The sequence below is a fragment of the Apis florea genome, unplaced genomic scaffold, assembly GCF_048593485.1.
Source record: "Apis florea isolate Af1SG1 unplaced genomic scaffold, ASM4859348v1 contig_3772_pilon, whole genome shotgun sequence".
NCBI classification, from domain to species: Eukaryota; Metazoa; Arthropoda; class Insecta; order Hymenoptera; family Apidae; genus Apis; species Apis florea.
In genome coordinates this window covers 2,135,733-2,155,298 of record NW_028256845.1, presented here as the reverse complement: position 1 = coordinate 2,155,298, position 19,566 = coordinate 2,135,733, and the positions used below count along the sequence as shown (strand labels likewise).

The 19,566-nt window shown below is 46.5% G+C and overlaps 1 protein-coding gene across 1 annotated transcript in view; it reads left to right on the top strand.

Annotated features, from left to right (window-relative positions):
- The first annotated feature begins 2,602 nt into the window (after positions 1 to 2,602).
- Positions 2,603 to 19,566, top strand: part of Ephrin (ephrin) — a 45,438-nt gene continuing 28,474 nt past the window's right edge. The window contains exon 1 of the mRNA XM_086915349.1: positions 2,603 to 4,257. Within this exon, the coding sequence (XP_086771475.1) occupies positions 4,139 to 4,257 (119 nt within the window). The 5' untranslated portion in view covers positions 2,603 to 4,138. The remainder of the gene's footprint in view (positions 4,258 to 19,566) is intronic.

Below are 19,566 nucleotides of genomic sequence, written 5' to 3'. Positions count from 1 at the left end.
AAGAAAAAAACGAAAGGAAAAAGAGAGAAGAAAGAAAAATTACGGTTTTATATATATATATATATAAAATACTCGAGAGAGATCACATAATCGATTCGGTGGAGAAAAAAAAATGGATCGAGTGAAAAGCATTGGAATCTCTCGAGAATCGGGCGTGTTCCCCGCCCTATATTAACGATTCATCGACTTTCCAGTGGGAGGATGCAACGAATCATGGCGCCGTGGCTCGATAGAATTTGAAGCGTTACATTAGTCGGACTAATGACCGGCATGACCGTTCGTGGGTAGATACCGGTTCTTCGAGAGAGAGAGAAGATGCCCCCGAGAAGATCTCTCTGTACGGGAGAGCAACACGGAGGAGGATGATCGTGGTATCTGGTTCGCAAGGAGGGCGCCACGTACTCGAGCGCGTTCGAAGCACGTGAACGTTGAAAAAGCACGCGACGTTTCCTCCGATTTTTACATTTTCCGACCAACGTTACATTACATAGACGAATACGAGTTTATACGCGTTTGAAAATTTTTTTTTTTTTTTCCAATTTTTATTCATGCGTTTACTTTTACCATTACTCGTCCATTATTTTATCTCAATCATTTTCACAAAGATTAAAAAAAATTATATCGATGCTAGGGAATAATTACGCCTGTTGCTTTTCAAAATTTCGTGATTTTTAACTTACGTATTATTCCGATCCAAATACGATATTTCTCTTTCACTTCCACAATGTTCCCTTACCACGGCTCTTAATCCCGTGAATCTAAAATCTAAAGCTAGAACGCTTTAAAAAGAATTCACACGGTCGCGCTTTGAGTTAGGGAAACACGCGGTTAAGACACGCGTGCCGAAATTGAAACAGGAAACGAGAGAGAAATTAACGGCGATCGTAAGTCAAGAAAGCACTCTCGCTCTGTTAAAAGCCTCCGCGTGTGTATGGACGAGGGAGGGGGAGGGAAGGAAACGACGAAGGGACGCTAATTCATAGCTCGCGAGGGACTGGAGGCGAATCGTGACGCGGACGCGCCTCCTCCACCACGCGCGCGCTCCTGCACTCGCGCCGCTCTAAGCCGTATGGAAATTTTCAGTAATGAGGCTTAAGGGACGAGGTTGTGTAATCAGTGCGCGCTCCAACTCGATGGAAACAATGTTTCTCTCTCTCTCTCTCTCTCTTCCCCCGTTTCTCGAAATTAAATTCCACGCTTAATGTCCTCGCCGCACTATTTATCACTGCCGCTCGCTTTTGTTTAACGAGTGTCAAACTGTCTTTTCGAAGGAGGCGGGCCGCGCGAAATCCGTGAAGCGGTCCCCAGGCGGCCTACCAGACTTCCTGATTAAACGAAAACACTGGATCACATTTTCGCGAACTTTCCTAAACACGAGCTAACCTCCGTCTCCATCAACGTTTCGCATCGACCTCGATGAGATCAGGAAAGGGAAAGGATGCGCGAAACAGTGGAATGGATTGATTTTTTTTTTTCGAGGCAATTTTTTTTTTAGAGTGGAGGAATTTTTTAATTGTAATTAAGTTTTTAATTGCCTTAAAAATGGGATTTTAAGGTTGTAATAAATTATATTGCTATAGATTATTAATTCGCTCGACGAAACTTCGCGTATCGGTATGACTCGAAGAAGTTAATCGCGATTAAAGTCGTAACGAGATCCAAGACACTTTATTACAACCGTGATAAAAGTGGAGGCGAGGGAAAAGTATTATTCGAGTAAAAGTTTTTTTTTTTTGCACAAACACCCCGGCGATATTAAACGAGTGCGTTGAACGATAATCAAGAATTTTAAACAGGAAGTTACGTATCTTATCAGCGACTGCGTAATTATGAGAATTCGTTTAATAGTGTTCAATCGAGTCCAAAAACTCGGGCCCACAAGCCAAACACGGCACGCGATAAATAAAATTTCTCCGGACGAAACGTAATTCCCCCGCGAAAATTGCTTTTAAAAAAATCCAATTCCCCACACCTCGTGATTTCGCCGCGATGAAATTCGACCGAAATTCACGCCTCTCGCCGCCTGTCTCGATCGAATACTCTCACGTCCACGATCCGTACGAAACTTCACCGTCGACCAAACAATCGAACCAACATCGCCACCTTTGAATCGTCGTCCACGCGAAAAATCCTTTTGTCACCCTGGATATCACCTGGATCCCGAAGTAAACGGTCGAGAAATCTCGAGAGCCAGTGAAGAGATATCGAGAATAAGATTCGAAACTTCTTCTCTCCCGCGCAAAGGAAACGAAAGAGGAATACACGGGGAATCGCACGAGAAACGGTGAGATCTCGCGTCGACACTTGTCGTATCCGGCGCACTCTCGAGCTTGGAACACCGAGGTTCGAGGCGAAGCAACGGCAAAGCGACGGGAACGCGCGAGACTAGGGAGAGCCACTCGGAAACTCGCGTCTCGCGAGCAGGCGGCGTAATACCGCGTAGTCGCGGACCAAGGCAAGACACGTCGGCGAAGCCACGGAGGGAACGAGGGTCCTCGGGCTTCGTGCGTTTCCGCCGCCGCTCGGCGCTCCCCGACACCCCCGGTCGCCGTTCGAGTCAGCCGACGCGAGACGAACGGCCGCGACAGTCCGCTCGGCCGACAGACGCGTCCGCGACACCGAACAGGAAGGTACCGTTCTCTCTGCGTTCACGGTGCTCGTCTCTCGACGCAGCTCGTGCCTCTTGCAACGATCATTCTCGGCCGCTCGCTCCTCCACACCGGTTTAACGCGTTCCGAGGCGAAAAGTAAACGAACGAGAACAAAGTGTTGCATCGGCCCCGATTGGATTTAATCAAGGATCGGCATTGCTCCGATTCCATCTTCCTTCTCGAGGATTCTCGACGTTCGCGCGGTGGACAGTGAGAGAAAAAGAGAGAGAGAGAGAGAGCGTCGCTCCGTTTCGCTTGCTACGCGATCCGTGCGAATCGCAAGTACGTGAGAAAGTACGGGGGTGTGCTTCGGGCGAAAAAGGGTACCACTTCGTTTCGCTAGCTTTCTTGTGCTCCTAGCGTGAGATTTCACAGTGCGATCTGTTACGATCGGAATTTCTTGTTCCTAGTGGCTGCCAGGATAGCCCCGGAGGAGGAGACTGGTGCTTTTTATTATTATTATTCAGTGTCTCGAGAGATCTCGTTCATAGTTGTGAGAAATCATCGATATTTCTTTTCTTTTTTTTTTTTTTCTGTTGTTGTGAAACCTATTCCTCCTTTCTTCTTTTTAACCCAACAACGTATCCGCGTCGATCCGAGGGAAAGGATCGAGATTGGTGAGATGCTCGGGAGGATTTCTCTTGCACGGTGATTCGCGTGATTCCGTCGCTGAGCGTCGGATGCTCTTACTGTCTGTGAAAGAAGTGTCGAGGAAGTCGTTCGTATGTAGTTTCGTTCGATGGATTTTTGAAGAGAAAAAAATTGCTCCCTCCAATGCGTCACCCGTTCGTCGAAGCAATCTATCTATCGCCGATAGTCTCTCGTCGTTCCGCTCGGATTTAAGAAAAGTTAGACCAATGAGAGGGGAAGCAAGGTGCGCTCCAGGTGAGAGAAACACGGGGTGGATCCATGGAACGCGTACCTCGGTGGACACCGTTGGAAGCAATCGAACACCGGAGAAATTTAATCGGTTCTAACGGGCAATCGTCGTTCGCCGAGGATCTCACCAAAGAATTTCGCTGTTCGTGAAGTCGACGTTCCACGACCTTCTCTTCTCTTCCGTTAGACACTCTCCTCGCTCGAAAACATCGAATCCGGAGGAGTGTACCAACTTGTGCGGATAAACTGTGTTGTACCGTTGGAACATCGGTTGGGAATGCTTCTTGGAAGGATAAACAGGGACGAGTAATACGGCGAGGTCCCGCGTATAGTTTGGTTGTTCGACGAAAGAAAGAAAGAAAGGAAGGAAGAAGAGGGAAGAAGGAGTGAAAAGAAAGCAAGAACTAACAGTTAACGAGGAGGATAGTGAAGTGTGGATGTGGTGCAACGGTGGTGGAAGGTGGTTGTGGACGACAGCGACAAAGGTGCAGGTGTCGTCAACGTATTTGTTGTTATTCTTGTTGTTGTCGTCGTTTGTTTGTTGATTGTTGTATTCCCGGTGAGCAGTGGTGACGCGGTGCGCGCTGCTCGTTCGTCCACGTTGTTACGATGGTTTCCACGTCCTTTGTAACTTTGGTGTTCTTCGTCTGCCTGCAAACGATATTACTCTCGACCGTGAGCAATTGCGCAAAGACGATCAGCATGTACTGGAACACCACCAATTCTATGTAAGTGTCTCCAATTTTCTCTCTCTCTATTTTCTTTTTTTTTCTCTCTTTTTTTTTCTTTACACGAGAAAGAATTCTCTTCGTTCGATTCTCCCTTCTCACGTGACTTTTCCAAATTTTCTCGACGAGACGGAGACGAGACTCATTTCTGCCCGTCGAGTCTCGTGCAAATACGCGTACACGCGCGTTGGCACGCGTGCCAAACGCGTCTCGAAGCGGTGCTCGCCGGGGAATCGATTTCTCGCGGCGTCCTGGCTTTTGAGTAACGACCCTCCGCTTCCGGCGGAGCTTTTATCGCGGCGAGGTCGCGATATCGTGTCTGCCAAAATTACAGGGGCCCGTCTCTCTCTCCACGGTTGCGCACGGTTTAATACGTTGGCGAAATGGACCGAGTCGCGGGGATCGTTTCGACGTCGTCCAAATCGTCGGCGATAAAAGCGAAGAAACGGCGATTTCCAGGGAGCAGAAAGGACGGGAAATTGCGTTCTGGTTGCTCGTGCGACCGATCAATTTCCCGTTCCAGTTCCAGGCTGGGATGATGGGTTAAAGTTCGCCCGATCTTGGTTGTGGAATTCGTCAGTTCCCTTGTTGTCCCACTTCCACATGGATATTCCACTCCTCCCAAGTTTAAAGCGGTTTCCATACGGTTTCTTTTAATGGTTGCGTGCGGCTAGTGTAACCGTTCCAACAGCATGACAGGTGAAAAATGTCGAGATATATTAAGCCGCGTTTAGACTATAATTTGCGGCGCGAGTGTGACTGTGTATTATAGGGCAATAGGTTAACGCGCGTGCCTTAACTCCGAATGCATCGTCTGTGGGAATTTTTTTTCCCTCGAATGTGTTATCTATGTTGACGAACCCCTATCAAATATCGCGGCGATTCGATATTTCTTTTTTTTTTTTTTTTTTTTGCACGTATTCACGATTGACTCGACGTTATTTTATGGAAAAAAGAAAAAATATTATTCGCAGCCACGCGGTAACTCAACCAGCCGAGTGAAACAATCGGCTATAAAGCTGTTAACTTAAACGTAAATTATGCGAAAAAGGGAAGAATGGAGAGTAAAAAAAAAAAAAAGAAGAAAGAAACACACGATAATTCAAATGTAACACTCATCAAAATTCCACGTGACGGGTATCGCGCATCATCGTAAGTTCGCGCGATACGCGTAAGTCTGGTTCTCGTAATGAGGCTCGTTACTTTATCTGGGAAAAAAATCTATAACCACGTTTGCTTCCTGTTCGTACGAAATCGGAGCGGCAGAAACCGATTCACCACGCTGCCAATTAAATCCACATTAGGTGGTTAATCTAATTTGTCACGATATTTTTCTGCTATTCCGATCCGCCTTCGCGTGCGAAATATAACGGGTAAAAAAACTGCTCGTGTCCCCCTTCTTGTGTGTGAGAAAATTCGTAATATTTGCGTGCAATTCGGCTAGATTTCGCTTTAAAATCCTCGTCGTCGTCGACTACCACTAACAGTAGAAATATCGACTCTCGAATCGAGCCTCGCAAGAGCCCCGTAACACTCCCGTTTTTTCTTGTTATAGCCGAGGAAGCGGTGTCCTTATAAGCAGCTTGTTAGTCGAGCAATTTCTTTTGCTCGGCAATTTGCGTAGTTCGCACTACTTTTTAGTATTCTCAACGGCGAACGCGTAAATCTACGCGATAGCAGAACAGGCTAGGCGAATCGCGTCAACATCATAATCGGCGCGATATCAATTTTTTTTCTTCTTCTTCTTCTTCTTTTTTTTTTTCGTTTATTTACCCACTTTAGATCGAGGATGAAAAACTTGCTAACCTCGTAATTTTCTCGATCGCCCGACGCTTCTTGCCGATCGTTTTCTCGATAGATGCATATCCCACTCGGTTAATTCGATCTGCGAAGGAGAACGCTCGTAAAACGAGCGAAATTTTTGCCCGTCATCGAACTCTCTCAAGGACGATACCTTTTAAAGACCGGTCGAAGTTCGAGGAAAATTACCAAAAAACTCGAGTGAACGATCGGAAAGGGATAATCGTTGAAGTTGGCTCGTAAAGAATCTCGTTAAACATCCGATAGGATAGCGCGAGAAATTTTAAGGGGAATCCTCCAGAGTATCGTGCGGATATTTTGAGAAAATTCCTCTCTCCCCGACTTTTTATCGTGTGCGCACTGGAAACACGGCGGTGCGAGTTATTCAGGTTGCAAAAGTGTGGGTTGCGCGCGCGTATGCGTGCACCGCACAACGAAATCCGGGCACCCTATTCTCCTCTCTCGTATAAGGCCCCCGACGTCCGGCTGACTTTGACGATCGGTTTGAAGTCGCGCATGCATTACTTACAGCCGGGACGAGGTGGTCGTGCGCAAGTGTGCGTTCCTGTACGTGTGAGAATCCATTTCGCGAAGGAGAAGGACGTTGTCAGACTGTCTTCCTCGTGGGACGTACGAAGGGCAGTAAAAAACACGTCCCGCGCGGGAAAAAAAATCGAAAAGGAAGTAACACGTATATAGCGAGCAAAAAGGGGGAGAGAGAGAAAAATTGAGGAAAAAAATATGGGCAGGAAAGGATAGTGTGTTCTTCTCGGACGGTAGACCGGAGAGCAGCTCGCGAAAGGTTGTAAATCTCGGCCGCTTATTGGAAAATCGAAATTCGCTTTGAGGAACTGAGGGCGAAAAAAAAAAAAAAAAAAAGGGTAAGGAATCGATGGGGGCGCGGGTAAAGAGAGAGAAAAAAAGCTGTTAGCGAGGCACGAAGACCGGTGGCTTCTTGATTATCATAAATCTGTTTCCGCAAGTTGCAAGTTGGGAGAGGCGTATTCTTTTACTGGCGAACCTAAAAGCACGCCAGGCCTGACGTTTACTGCCTCGTTGTATTTTCGACAGGGGAATCACTCTTTGTTACGATGAAGTGCATTAAAAACGATTGGCACTGCTGCATGTGGCGTAATGACACATTGTAACATTTTTTTACGAGAAGCGTTACAACGGGAAAAAACAAGAAAAAAAAGAGGGCAATGAATCGTTTAAATTTTCTTCCCTTTTTTTTTTTTTTTCGTTTATTTTTTTATTTTAATTAAGGTATGGCAATAGGCCGATTCGAAGCATCGCGCAATCAATTACCGTAAGCAAACTTGGTCGAGATAATTGATTTAAAGAAGAATTTTAAACGATCACGATGTTGTTGGCGAAATAACGACGACAGAGGCACGATCGCGGCAGCAGATGCTGCAGCGCCGCTGGAGACTTCAATGCCGGACAAGAAGATCTGCCGCGGCAGATTATTGAACTCTCTACTCTCCCGAGCGCGCGCGCACGACTAGACGATTCTATCGGGTTCAGGAAGGCATGGAACGGTGCAATAAGTATTTCTGGTTATCGTGCGCTTACGGTTTCGTATCGTACACGTTTTCGCGCGTATTGTACGCGTTAACCGGCCCCGTCGTATTTTTGACCGGCTTCGCCGTTAATTCTCGGCCAAGACCAACGTGCTGACAAAGTATTAAATTGTACCTAATATTTCACGATAACAGTCCCGATATTGTCGATATTCCAAAGACGATTACGGCCACGTGTAGTCCGGAATATTTATGAAACTCGTTTCCATATTAAAATATTTATGCACCCTGTTGTTTCTGACGTTTTACGATATTGAAATCACAATATTCATCATAATCCGACTAACGATAACTTCGATCTCGCGTTTTGCGAGATACCTTTGATTCTTATATAAATATCTTATATAAATGCGATTGAATAAGAAATATTCCTATACGATCTATCCACTTTTTCCTCCGTTATTTTTAACTCGACCGGAAAAAAAAAAAAAAAGAAAAGAAAATATAATACTTTGAACGTGTATTTCGTGACACGAATCGAAAAATTCGAGACCAATAAAAACTGGTCGACACCTTCCGAGAAATTGTGAAACGATTTCGTCGCGAAATCTTAGCAACTGTTAACGAAAGTATTCCAATTATTCCGTACAGTAAGTCACGTAGGCTTACAGTAAGCACGAGGAAATTTAATGAATGGCGGTCGTAACACGTTCCGTCAGATACGATGAGTCTTCGATCGTCGTCCCTAGAGAATCGTCATCCGTTTCGAATTAATTCATGCTCGTCAGGTTTATACTGTTAATACGGAACGTGTTGGCGAGAATCGTTGAAAAATCTCTTTTTTTCTTTCTTCTCGAGCGCATGATTCACGGACGGATAACGTGTTTACGAAAGCAAAATCATTGTTCCCCGCACACGGGATGTACGCGCGAATAAATTGCTAATTGCGCGAAAACGGTGGATTTTATCAAGCCGCGCGTTAACGATAACGCAGGGCTGAAATTAGAGTGCACGGATAGTGTGGCAGGCGCATTACCCCGAAAAATCTTAATTTCGTAAACCGTTACAGTTTAACACGGCCTCGGTACCGTTATTAAATTGCCGGTGTACACACCGCGGAGGGAGAAGCTCGTTTTTGAAAACCACCGGAGGTTCCTATTATCCTCTCCTCGGTAGCTCCGTTTCGTGGCGCTTTATAGCCTCGTGTATTAAGGCAACATCGATTTGCAGCGGCCACAAATCAGCGGTTTCCCCGAGGAAACTAGTACCCTTCGTACCGAAGATTGAGAATTCGCTGCCCGATTCGTGGAAATAACCACGCCGATGCCGTGTCGAATCACACGGAAACAAAGAAACGGTTTCGTCACGAGGAATGGAACCAGAGAAACGAAAGAGTGGATCACGTACGAATCGTGAATCTTAATTATTCGGGACGGAGTGCAACAAAAAGCTCAAGTACAAATTTTCTCTCCTCTGAAAAGCTAAAAAAGGAGGGGGGGAAATGGAAGAAGCCCCGTTTAATCACGAAGCCCGAGAAAATAAACGACGAAACTTACGCTGAGGGCAAATTGCACGGAAGTCAAATGGTACACCGGCAAATAGCTCGGTTCGCAAAGTATCATTACGGACAGTGTGAAATCTCGTACATTTGCGAGCACCGCCTGCCCCGAATCATCGGTTCTTCCCTCGTTAAAGTGACGCCCTTCGTACAGAAAGATTGAAAACCACACGCGGTGAATAACGACCTATAAGCTCGCACGTATCCCATTGTTCCTTTAATTTTAATTTTAGATATTTCGCCTAACAACTATGGAATATAATATTGTGCATAACGGCGATAAAAATGAACAGAAGCGCGTTATAAATCCAGCATTAACATAATCGTAAAAGAAAAAAAAAAAAAAGAAAAAAAGAAAAAGAAAAAAAAAGGCAGCGATTCATGGAAGAAACGTCATCGTAAAATGAAATACGTATGTATTTGCAAGGAGCGTTAAATCGCGTGCGCCTACACCGTCGCGTGTCGGTTAACGAGCCGCAAATTAATTATTCATCATTAAAGACTAACGGGCCGTAGTGGCGTCACGTCAACGCGAGTCTACGCGAGAAAAACGAGACGCGAGACACGCCGGTGACGTTTACGAGTGTGCGGACAGCGCGTAAATATCTCCATGAACTCGCGGGACGCCTTCTTCCTGTTACCACGTGTTTCGCGTTCCACGAGTTGGACGGATCAAAAAGAAAGGAAGAGGAGAAAGTTCCTCTTCCAAGACTCGCGTTTTGCGCTGTTTCACGCGTAATTCGTGGAGAGCGATCGGTTCTTTGCCGCGTTTCCACGCGGCAAAGAACGACGAACTGGAAAACTGTCCACCGACTGATTCATGAACCTTTTTACATCCACATTTCCCCCCACATTGATTTATTTTTCGCCCGAAAAGTAAACTTTATTCGGGAATCGAGAAGGATGACGATCGATGACACTGCCACTGGCGAGAGAAAAAATTATTTCTCGTTTATCGACTGTTAATTAAACTCGATAAAAGAATCAAAGAAAATAATTACAAGGTATTCCCCATATGTATATATACATATATATATATATATACGCGTCGAAGTGGCGATCTTGCGGTCCATGCGAGCCATGGAGAGGATTCGCATTCCGTCCAATCTTGTTGTTACATGCGTATCGAAGGTATATATACTCGAACTCGGTACCATTAATTTAACGCGACTTACGCCGATAATCCCATGCCCGTATCTCTCGATATCGAGGAACCATAAGGAATATTCCGTTTTCTTAGTCGTTAGCGTTTACCGGCGAAGCTACTCGAACCGATGGAAAAAGTTCTCTCTCTCTTTCTCTCTCGTTGTGCGTGTCTTTCCCTCTTGGTGGCTGCAGAGAGAAAGAGAGAGAGGTTGCTCCGAGAAGCACGTTTATCTCCAACGTAGTCTGGCGGCTGGCAATAAATCCCGACGTTATCAGTATTAAATATCTTCCGTAAAAATCCGCAAAGAGGCCGAGAAACAAAAGATCATTATTAGCGTAAGCACGCGTGTACATCATTACTCGGTGTGTCCCGTGCAACCGGTGCTCTCTCTCTCTCTCTCTCTTTCTCTCTCTCCTCTCTTCCTGCTCCGGCAACAATACCGGGTGCCTTACACTCGAGAGTCACCGTCGTAAGGGAGAAAAACCGTACGTCGAAGCGTTACGAGCTACGAGGACCGCGTTACGGTTAATTAAGCGCAAACGGGAACCTCTGGCCAATAACCTAGGATCGGCTGGAAACTGGAAACCAGACGCGTCGAGAAAACACGTTCGGGGAGAGTTGCCGGCGGCGTTACAGCGTTCGTTCGATGAAAAGGGGACCCCCCTGCCCGGTAAAATCGTCAGAAAAGTGTGTCCTTTTTCGAACGGCAGCTGTTTCCTGTTACAAAAACCGTATATATATGTATATATATATATGTACACGGGTCTCTCTACTCTGATCAGGAAAAAGGAAGGGCACCCTCGCCAACGGTGAACCCTCCTCTTGCGGTTACGACTTACATGCGATTACGTGTTTTCTCACCGTGCCCCGTTACGTGTTACGACATCGTGATCCATAAAACTCTGGCATTCCACCACGGGAATATTTATGTCCCCGCCTAATTCCTACTTCGCCTCGTTACATTACTGCAGATGGACGATGGATGGATTATTGTCGGGCGGAAAGGAACGAGAGGGAAAATTGTATTTAGGGTGAATTTCATGGTCCCGTAAACTTTCAATATGAAAAATATGCAGAGGGGCGAGATAATGGTATAATCGATCAGAGTTAAGCACTCGATTAAGAATTCGATCTCTTCCGAAAATTTCTTTATGTCGTGACGTTGCAATTTATATCTACCGGTGTGCGCGCCCCCATCGAATCGTGTCAGCGGTTAAAATCAATTTTCCCGCCTATGGAAATTAATATTTGCCCAACACGAGGGGAAAGGGATCGATATGGGAACCGGGGTGGGTCGTATATCAGACTTACAAAGTAATCGCGTATTGTGCGCCGACAGATAGCCATCATCTACCGCACGGTGCGTGAACGATATTTCGCGTTGCCCACGCATTCCATTTTTCCGAGATCATCCCCCTACCCTCGTGTTTGTCGGTCGGATAGGGCTCGCGAATCGTAAGTTTCCTCCCCCTCAAAGGGCAAACGGATAATCGGCGAGATGAGAAATTTCCACGGCTCGGCAGGTGGCAAACAAGTGGAGAAGTTGGCGTTGATCGCGAGGGAAAAAGTATATCGTAGACGGTGATGCGTAATGATCGTTATTACGTCAATTAATTCGCGCCTATATGTATGCACTGTCTGACGCGTTATCCGTGGTCAGCACGCGATTCCATCTGCGGAGGAACGTCATTAATAGCTGCTCGGATATCGCTGTACACTTAAAATAATTGCGGGCCCCGTGCGCCGTGTACGGACACGCGTTCCACGCCTCGGACACACTCGGAGCCTCGTGCCTGTGTGAGTTGCGTGCGGACGAGGAAGGCCCGCGTTTGTCCGACCGTAGGTGTATATGTACGCCGAACCAAGGAATAATTTCATTCCCACGAGAGAAGTCGCGATGAAGGCGTCCCGCGTTGGCCCAATTAGGCCTCATAATCGACGCCTTTATTCTTTCTTTTTTTTTTTGTATCCAAGAATTTTAATAAGGCCTCGAATCATGTTCGATAACGGTTCAATTATCGATCGTAATCGATGTTAAAAATGCTATCCGGTTATGAGATATCAGGCTTCGCACTGGGTTTGACTGCAATGTTTGAGATCTCTAACGAAGCTCTATATGTACGTTACGATGAATCGAGTCGGAAAATGGAAATCTTGTATCGCCTTGGACGGGACGAACGAATGCGAAGAATGCGAAAGGAAGAGCGAATCGATCTGCTCGGAAAAAGGAAAAATGGTAAGGTGTCAAAGCGACAGCAATCTCGTTACATAATCCTTTGTCCATATGACCCAAATCCTATTTCTCTTTGTCACTCGATTCCGCCATTTCGAACGACTTGAATCTTGAGAGTTGGAAAGGACCAAAGGAATACCGATTTCCATCCAGGAAAAGACAGTCGTTGAACAATCGATGATTTCCTTATTCGCACGAAAGGGGGAGATTCCGTTTGAGATGCGGAAAGACACGCGTGTTCGCGTGGGAGAAAAGAGGAAGGAGAGGGGGGAAGGATATGCGCACGACGAGCGCGTATAAGTGCACGTTTCGTACGGAAGATTGCACCTCGAGGTCCTGCGGTGCACGTTCCACGGAGAGACACGATATGAGAAAGAGGAGGACGAAGGCTCTGGAAGGAGCACCGGAGGAGAAGAGAAGCTGCCTTCTCGCTCTTCTTCCACCGCGTATCCTCGCTCGCTCGTCCTCATTTGTCTCCTCGGTTTTCGGAGCCAAAACTCTTCGTGCCTTTCTTTCGTGCCTGTTTCGCCCGAGCGAGCCTCTCTCGCTGCCACCGCGCTCCTCGTTCTCTCCTCCTCCTCCTCCTCCTCCTCCTCCTTTTCATTTCGTCTTTCTTTTTTTTTTCTTTGCGCCATCTCGCTTCCAATCCATCGCTGCTGGGGCCCTGAAAGGGTTCGCGGCTCCGTCAGCTCGAAAGAAGAGCGAGAGGGAGGGAAGAAGGAACAGCAGCCGAGGCTTTTTCGAATCGAATCCCTCATTGTCGACTCGGTAATTCGAGGAGGATCGAAATAACCCATTATCCCGTAATGAGCGATGCATTCACGTCCACGCGGGGATGTACGCGGCGGCGGAGGCCCCGTGTGCGTGCGTATTTCCTCTTGGCCGTACACGCCCGTGAGGATTGCGTACACGCAATGACGTTACATTTACATTGCATCGAGTAGCTGGTCGAGCCTCTCGACCGATGTGCAAACTGTGTTACCGGTTTCTCGGTCTGTAAAGAGTTACAGGAGTGTATTGAAAGCCGTCTTGATTTTTCTTGAAATTCCTATAATAGGCGTGATTGAATATTTGAGATGGCTTTTGAGAGAAGAAGAATTTCTTCGATTCCATTAATGTTATCCTAGCGATGAAATTATTGGAGAGCGTTTAGCAAAGTAAAGTATAGGCGATCGAATTTGTCACAGATATTATTGTGTGTGTGTGTGTGTATGGATTCTTCAAAGTTGGACTCGTTTAATGTTAAAGCAGGCCATAAGCAACACTCATTCTGAGTTAAATGTGAACATACGAGGCTATTTTTACCATCTAGCGAACCGCCACTTTTATAGACTTCGCGGAAGAAGTATGCATACGGCACAGATACGAATAGAATACGACATGGTCACCGATCGATAGTTAGGAAAGTAGATATTCTAATCTCTGCTAGATTCGTAGTTTACTTTTTGTAGTTTGAAATAATACCTTTGTACAGTCTCGAGTGGATACGAGTAGTCTGTGATACCGCTTCTAAATCATTTAAAGATTTCTTTATCACCGGGTATCCGATTACATTAAATATCTCGCCCCAAATATCCTACTAACTTATTCCGTTTCTTCCCCAAGCGATATTAAGTTATCTTACTGGTTCAACAAGTCGCGCAATTCCTAGAACAAAATCAAACGCAATCTAATATCTTCGTCGACCTTTTCTTTTTTTTCTTTTCGAAAGAACTAGAAGATCGTTCCAATCAACTCGATACTTCAACTTTGAAAGAATCGGAGGGAAAAACCTTATCACGAATATTATTCAAATCCACAAAAGGCTTATCGTTGAGTTTGCAACTACTTTACCGTCACGATCCAAACGAATTTCGCTCACGGATCGACTTCAGATTAATCCAAACCTTTTCGAAACGACTTTCCACTCCGCGAAACCAAACCAAACCTAATTCAAACGACGATTGAAGAGAGAGAGAAAAAATAGAGCGCATCAAGGTAGTTTTCTCGCGAGGAGAAAACTAACAGAGAGAAAGATCAAGGGGTAATTCTCGAAGTGGATGGAACGGATGTTGGAAAGGTCTTCGAACCTGGCGTAGGAAAGGCGGAGAGCGCTCCTTAACGATACAGGCGGCGCCATCTGTGGAGCCGACCGGAAACCGCTCACCCGCTCGTTCACGATTCTTTCAAGGACCCGGTCGCGCTAAATCCTTTTGCTCCCCTACCGCCGTCCCTGCCGGCGTTCACCTCACAGTCCTCGACATACCTTGGACGAACGGTAGGTAGGACTTTCGCGTTTACCGGACGGTAAGCGTAATGAAGTAATCATCCCCGTTATCGGCCCTCATTAATCGAGGAGCGAGGCACACGCTTTACCTTTCCCACCGATCTGCTGCTGCCGACGTTCGATACACCCGAAACGATCCTTTCCTCCCCGATCCTATCTATCTTTCGTTCCTCGTTTTTCCTCCGCGTCTTGGGTACCGTTGCTCGCACCGCGAACGGTGCTGGAAAACAGGATTTTCATTAGGCGTATCCGCTCTCGTATATGGATATACTCGTTATTTGTTAACGACGATCGACCAGCCTCTTTGTTCTCCCGTGATACGACGCGGTTATCTATCGGTACGAGTGTTATTCTTTATGGAGTAATAAGAAGAGGAGTTTAATTCTTCTCTCGTTTTTACGGTACACCGAGGTATATCGCGACGTGTCTTGGTTCTTTGGGACATTGTGCACGAGATATCTCACGTGTATTTTCATTAAAGCGCAAGATATTTTATCCATAGAGTGGCGGTAAAGAGGTTAACGACGCTAAATGAAAAAGAATATTTTATAGTTGGGGAAATATTTCCTTTTCTTTCTCGCGAAATAGAAACGCGAATAGAGATTTTTAGAGAAAACTTTTTAAAAATTTCACGCCGAGTGTTGATTCCATCCAACCGTGGCGCTCTTTAAGAAAAAGAAATCCCTTAAAAAAATTCGCCAAAGTGAAACCGAATATCCGAGAAGATATCATCGCAAAACTATTCACCGGCGTTCCCATAAAACGCCACGGAATAACATATCCCTTGCGATGAATCCGCTCTTTATTTATCGATCTAATCTCTTCCCCTTTATTTATCCTGTTCGCCTTTATCTATTCCGAAAAACGGAGAAATTTCCTTCCCCTTCCCACTTTGGATCGGACTTTGTGCGTTTCTAATCTCTTTTACGAGCATCGCGTTTCCCCGAAGTTTCTTTACTCCTCCTTCCCTCTCCCCTCCCCGGCCATTGTTCCAGCGTCCTCTTGTCGTCCATTCTAATCATCGCGTTAGATTCCATATCCCCTTATCTGCGCCTCGACAAGACAAAGAAGTCCAACAGAGTTATCTGACGGCGGTACACAAAACCGGTATATATAACCTCGTGTTCCTCGGAGATCCACGCTAATGGTCTGAAGCCAGGCATTGGATTCATAATGGGCACACTTTGACACAGTCAGAATTTTCCTGCTAATGGATCGGCGTGTTGACAAGAGAGTTCGGTCTGTTTGTACGGATACAAGGTACGCAAACACTTGTGCAGCTTTGCTAGAGGCGCCGTGCGCCAAGATTATTTGCAAACGGACTAATCACACTCGGCTCTTTAAAAGTTCTCCTGTCCCTCGCACGGTAAGACAATGGAAATACCTCGCTTTTGTCTCGGGGAAAGGTTGTCGCCGCTTGCTTTCGTTTATCTTCGCAAAACAATCTGCCTAAAAATGTTTGTTCCCTCCGTCAGAAAATTTAGTGAGGTGTGCCGTGTCACAGGCGGGCGCCATGTGCCCCGAGTTGGAACAATCTCCGATCGCGGATCTAAGGAATCTACTAGTGTAATACGATAGGAGGTTTAACAAAAACAAAAGACGCAGAGACCTAGGATACGGCAACATAACACCTGGACCCGGGCTACCTGCTGCCGGAGCTTTTTCCCTCCGCACCGTTTTGTACGGCCTCCTTTTTAACACGCGTTTACCTATCCGCGTGCACGCGGATACAATATCTCTCTTTTTTTTTTTCTTTTTATTTTGTATTCCTGAGAACAATTTTGAATACCTCGTGTCGATTTATGCGACGTTAACAAATGGGATCGGCGGGATAAATAAATAATTTTGGCGCGAACGCGGCCTTGGAACGCCGATGCAGACCCGATCCCTAATCACGTCAAGTTAACGAACGATTCTCTTTTGTGAGAGGCCGAAAAGGAGGAGCGGTTCGTGGTTATTTCCGAGCGACGCTTGGCCACACTCATTTTAAGAAAGGTTTAACGCAATTCAATGGGGTATAACAAATTCCACGATTCCAAGTCAGAAAAAGGGATCGCCTCGGAACGGCCTACCTGAATCCTACCTCGCCTCCCCGTGTCCGATTCGTTTCCCTCTCTCTGCCCTCCCGGACAGAGAGAGAGAGAGAAAGGGAGGGGAGAGATCCTCCTTCATACATATCTACACATATATATTTTTTTTAATTTCGGAGTTTCACCCGACAGAAGAGGATTAATGGGTGCTCCGAAGCAACGAAACCGTGACGCAGAAGGAGAGGAGAAGCGAGAGAGAGAGAGAGAGATCGGAGAGCGAGCCGGGTATCCTGAAACACCCCATTCCGTCCACCCCAGGTTGCCAGGTTCCTCGAAGCAGGAATGCCATAATCTAGATAACCGAGCATAATAGAATACCTGGACCTGGACTGGTTGCTTTCTACCTCGTTGCACCTTCACCTTTTTTTTTCTCTCCCTTCTCGGTGCCAGCTCGTATCTCCTTGCTCCTCTTTACTACTCTTCGTCTTCGTTCCCTGCCTCGTCCTTTCTTCTCTCGTTCGCGCAACTTCCTTTCGTCCTGCATCTGGCTGGCTAGCGTGCAGGATCCAGCTTTTCCAACGCGATCCTCGATCATGACACGTGGGTGTATATATATATATATATAACACGTAGCCCTTTTTCTTTCTTCTCCTCCTCTTTTCCTCCTTCTGCTCCTCCCGGTATTCCCGAATGCGACACGGGGCAGGACCAAAGTTGGCATTCCTCGTGGCCGGCAAGAAATGCCAAGACACGCGAGAAGGATGGAACATTCCTCTCGATATATGTCCTGCAGCTAGGACACGTGTTTTCCAAGGGACTACCGACCACCGAAACAAGGAAAAATCCTGTCGGCACCGTAAGACCTACCAAACTACGATCGTATCGGATTTCTCGGCTGGATCAGAAGTTCGGGCCTGGCCTCTGCCCCACACGAATATATACACACGTGTCCTGAAGAAGAAATTTCGTGAATGTTCTTTCGAGAACACACCGAGAGGCACCCAGCTCTTCGTTATTTCTTTCCCTGTTAACGGTTCGACGATAATTCAAACGTCCATTCCGTTCCGTGGGATCGGATCCCGCGGTGGCGTCTTTCGTCCAAACTTTTCCCTCCTTTTCCCCATCCGATACAACGAGATACGATGGAAGAAGAAATTATATTATTATTGTCTCGACGTGTTGCTTTCGTTCCTTCCGTGATAATTCATACTGGAAATTAGCCGAGGAGGATCGATTCTGTACGAAGTACGTACGTACTTAGCGATGGGAACGTGATTTGGCGTTCGATTATTCGCGAGCAGCCTCCTCTCTCCTTCTCTCGGGAGAACATCTTGGGAATAAAACGGAGGCCTGGCGAAAAAAATCGATTCGACACCGCGCACCATTAACGAACCGTTCACGAACAAGCTGGCATTCACAGAATTTTAATTCGTATCCGAGCACGCCGGAACGAACGATACACCAGCATTCCGGGATTGTGTCTACACGGGGAAGGCGTCGTGCCGCGATCGTTTGCCTTTACGTTTATGTCGCCGTTACGAAATCTCGGTTCCAATTGTCCTTCCACTCCGCCCGATACGGATCGTTGCCCTGTGCGACTCTTTATCTAGATGGATCTCGACTCGCCGCGCCATACCACGAAACCACCAACCTGGCAAAGAGGTCAAACCTTCTCCTTCTCCTTCTCCTTTCCCCCATTCTCTGTCCCTCTAATCCTCGCGCGTTTCCCTCCGCGTCTCATTCCGCAAGATTATCGAGGGGAAAGCAAAAGGGGGATAATTAAACGCTTCCAAGCGGAAAAAGAATTCTCGCCACGATTATTAGAAGCTCTCGGCGACGATCGCTTATGGAAGCGTAGAGAAGATCGAGTTACGAAGTCGTCGTTTGCGAAGCGTGGTAACGTTCGACTAGAAATCGCAGCCGGTTGATAAGAGTTGGCACTACTACACTTCCCTTCCGGTTACGCTGATGGAGCAAAACCTTGAACGGAGGAGAATGATATTGATATAGGAAGTAGGAAGGGACGATGCTTGCACCTGGAACCGTGTGCATCTTTCGTTCGAGAAACCTGTTCGTTTCGACGTTGGTTTAGCCATGTATCGCTTAGTCGGAATGAACTTCTCGAACGACGAGGGACGACGGATTTGTATTGAAACGTGTTATAGAAATGGAGAATGCCGAGTCGATGCCTCTCCGCTCCGGATCCCTGTTTTCTAAGAACGAATCTTGACCGAGTGACTCGGTGAACTTGAGAATACACGACCGATTCTATTCATTGGTGTTGAGATTGGAGAAAACCTCGATCGAGCGAGATCGAAATTGCAACAATGAAGAATTTCTATTCGTTTCGTTGGAAAAATGGAATTCGATTGTAATGTAAAGCTAACGATTCCTCTCGCGCGTGGAAAGTGGGTATAATTGCAAAGTTTCAAAATTTCATAAGTATCCATGAACAAAGTTAACGAAGCACAATTTACATTCAACGAGACTGGATTTTATTTCCCCCCCCCCCCCCCCCCCCCTATCGAACGTCTCGTCAATTTCCTCTATACAGAAATCGCGAGATTGTCGATCATCCTTGATTTGGCAAAACGATCATGAACCATGCATAGAATTCTATAGACGCGGTCGAGCAACGGTACGTGACTCGCGTAATTAAGCGCGAAACTTGACAATGTACGTGGACGCGTGTGTGCTATGTGGGACAGAATATTTCGAATTTAACGCGAAGTCGTATTTACCACGGGCACGC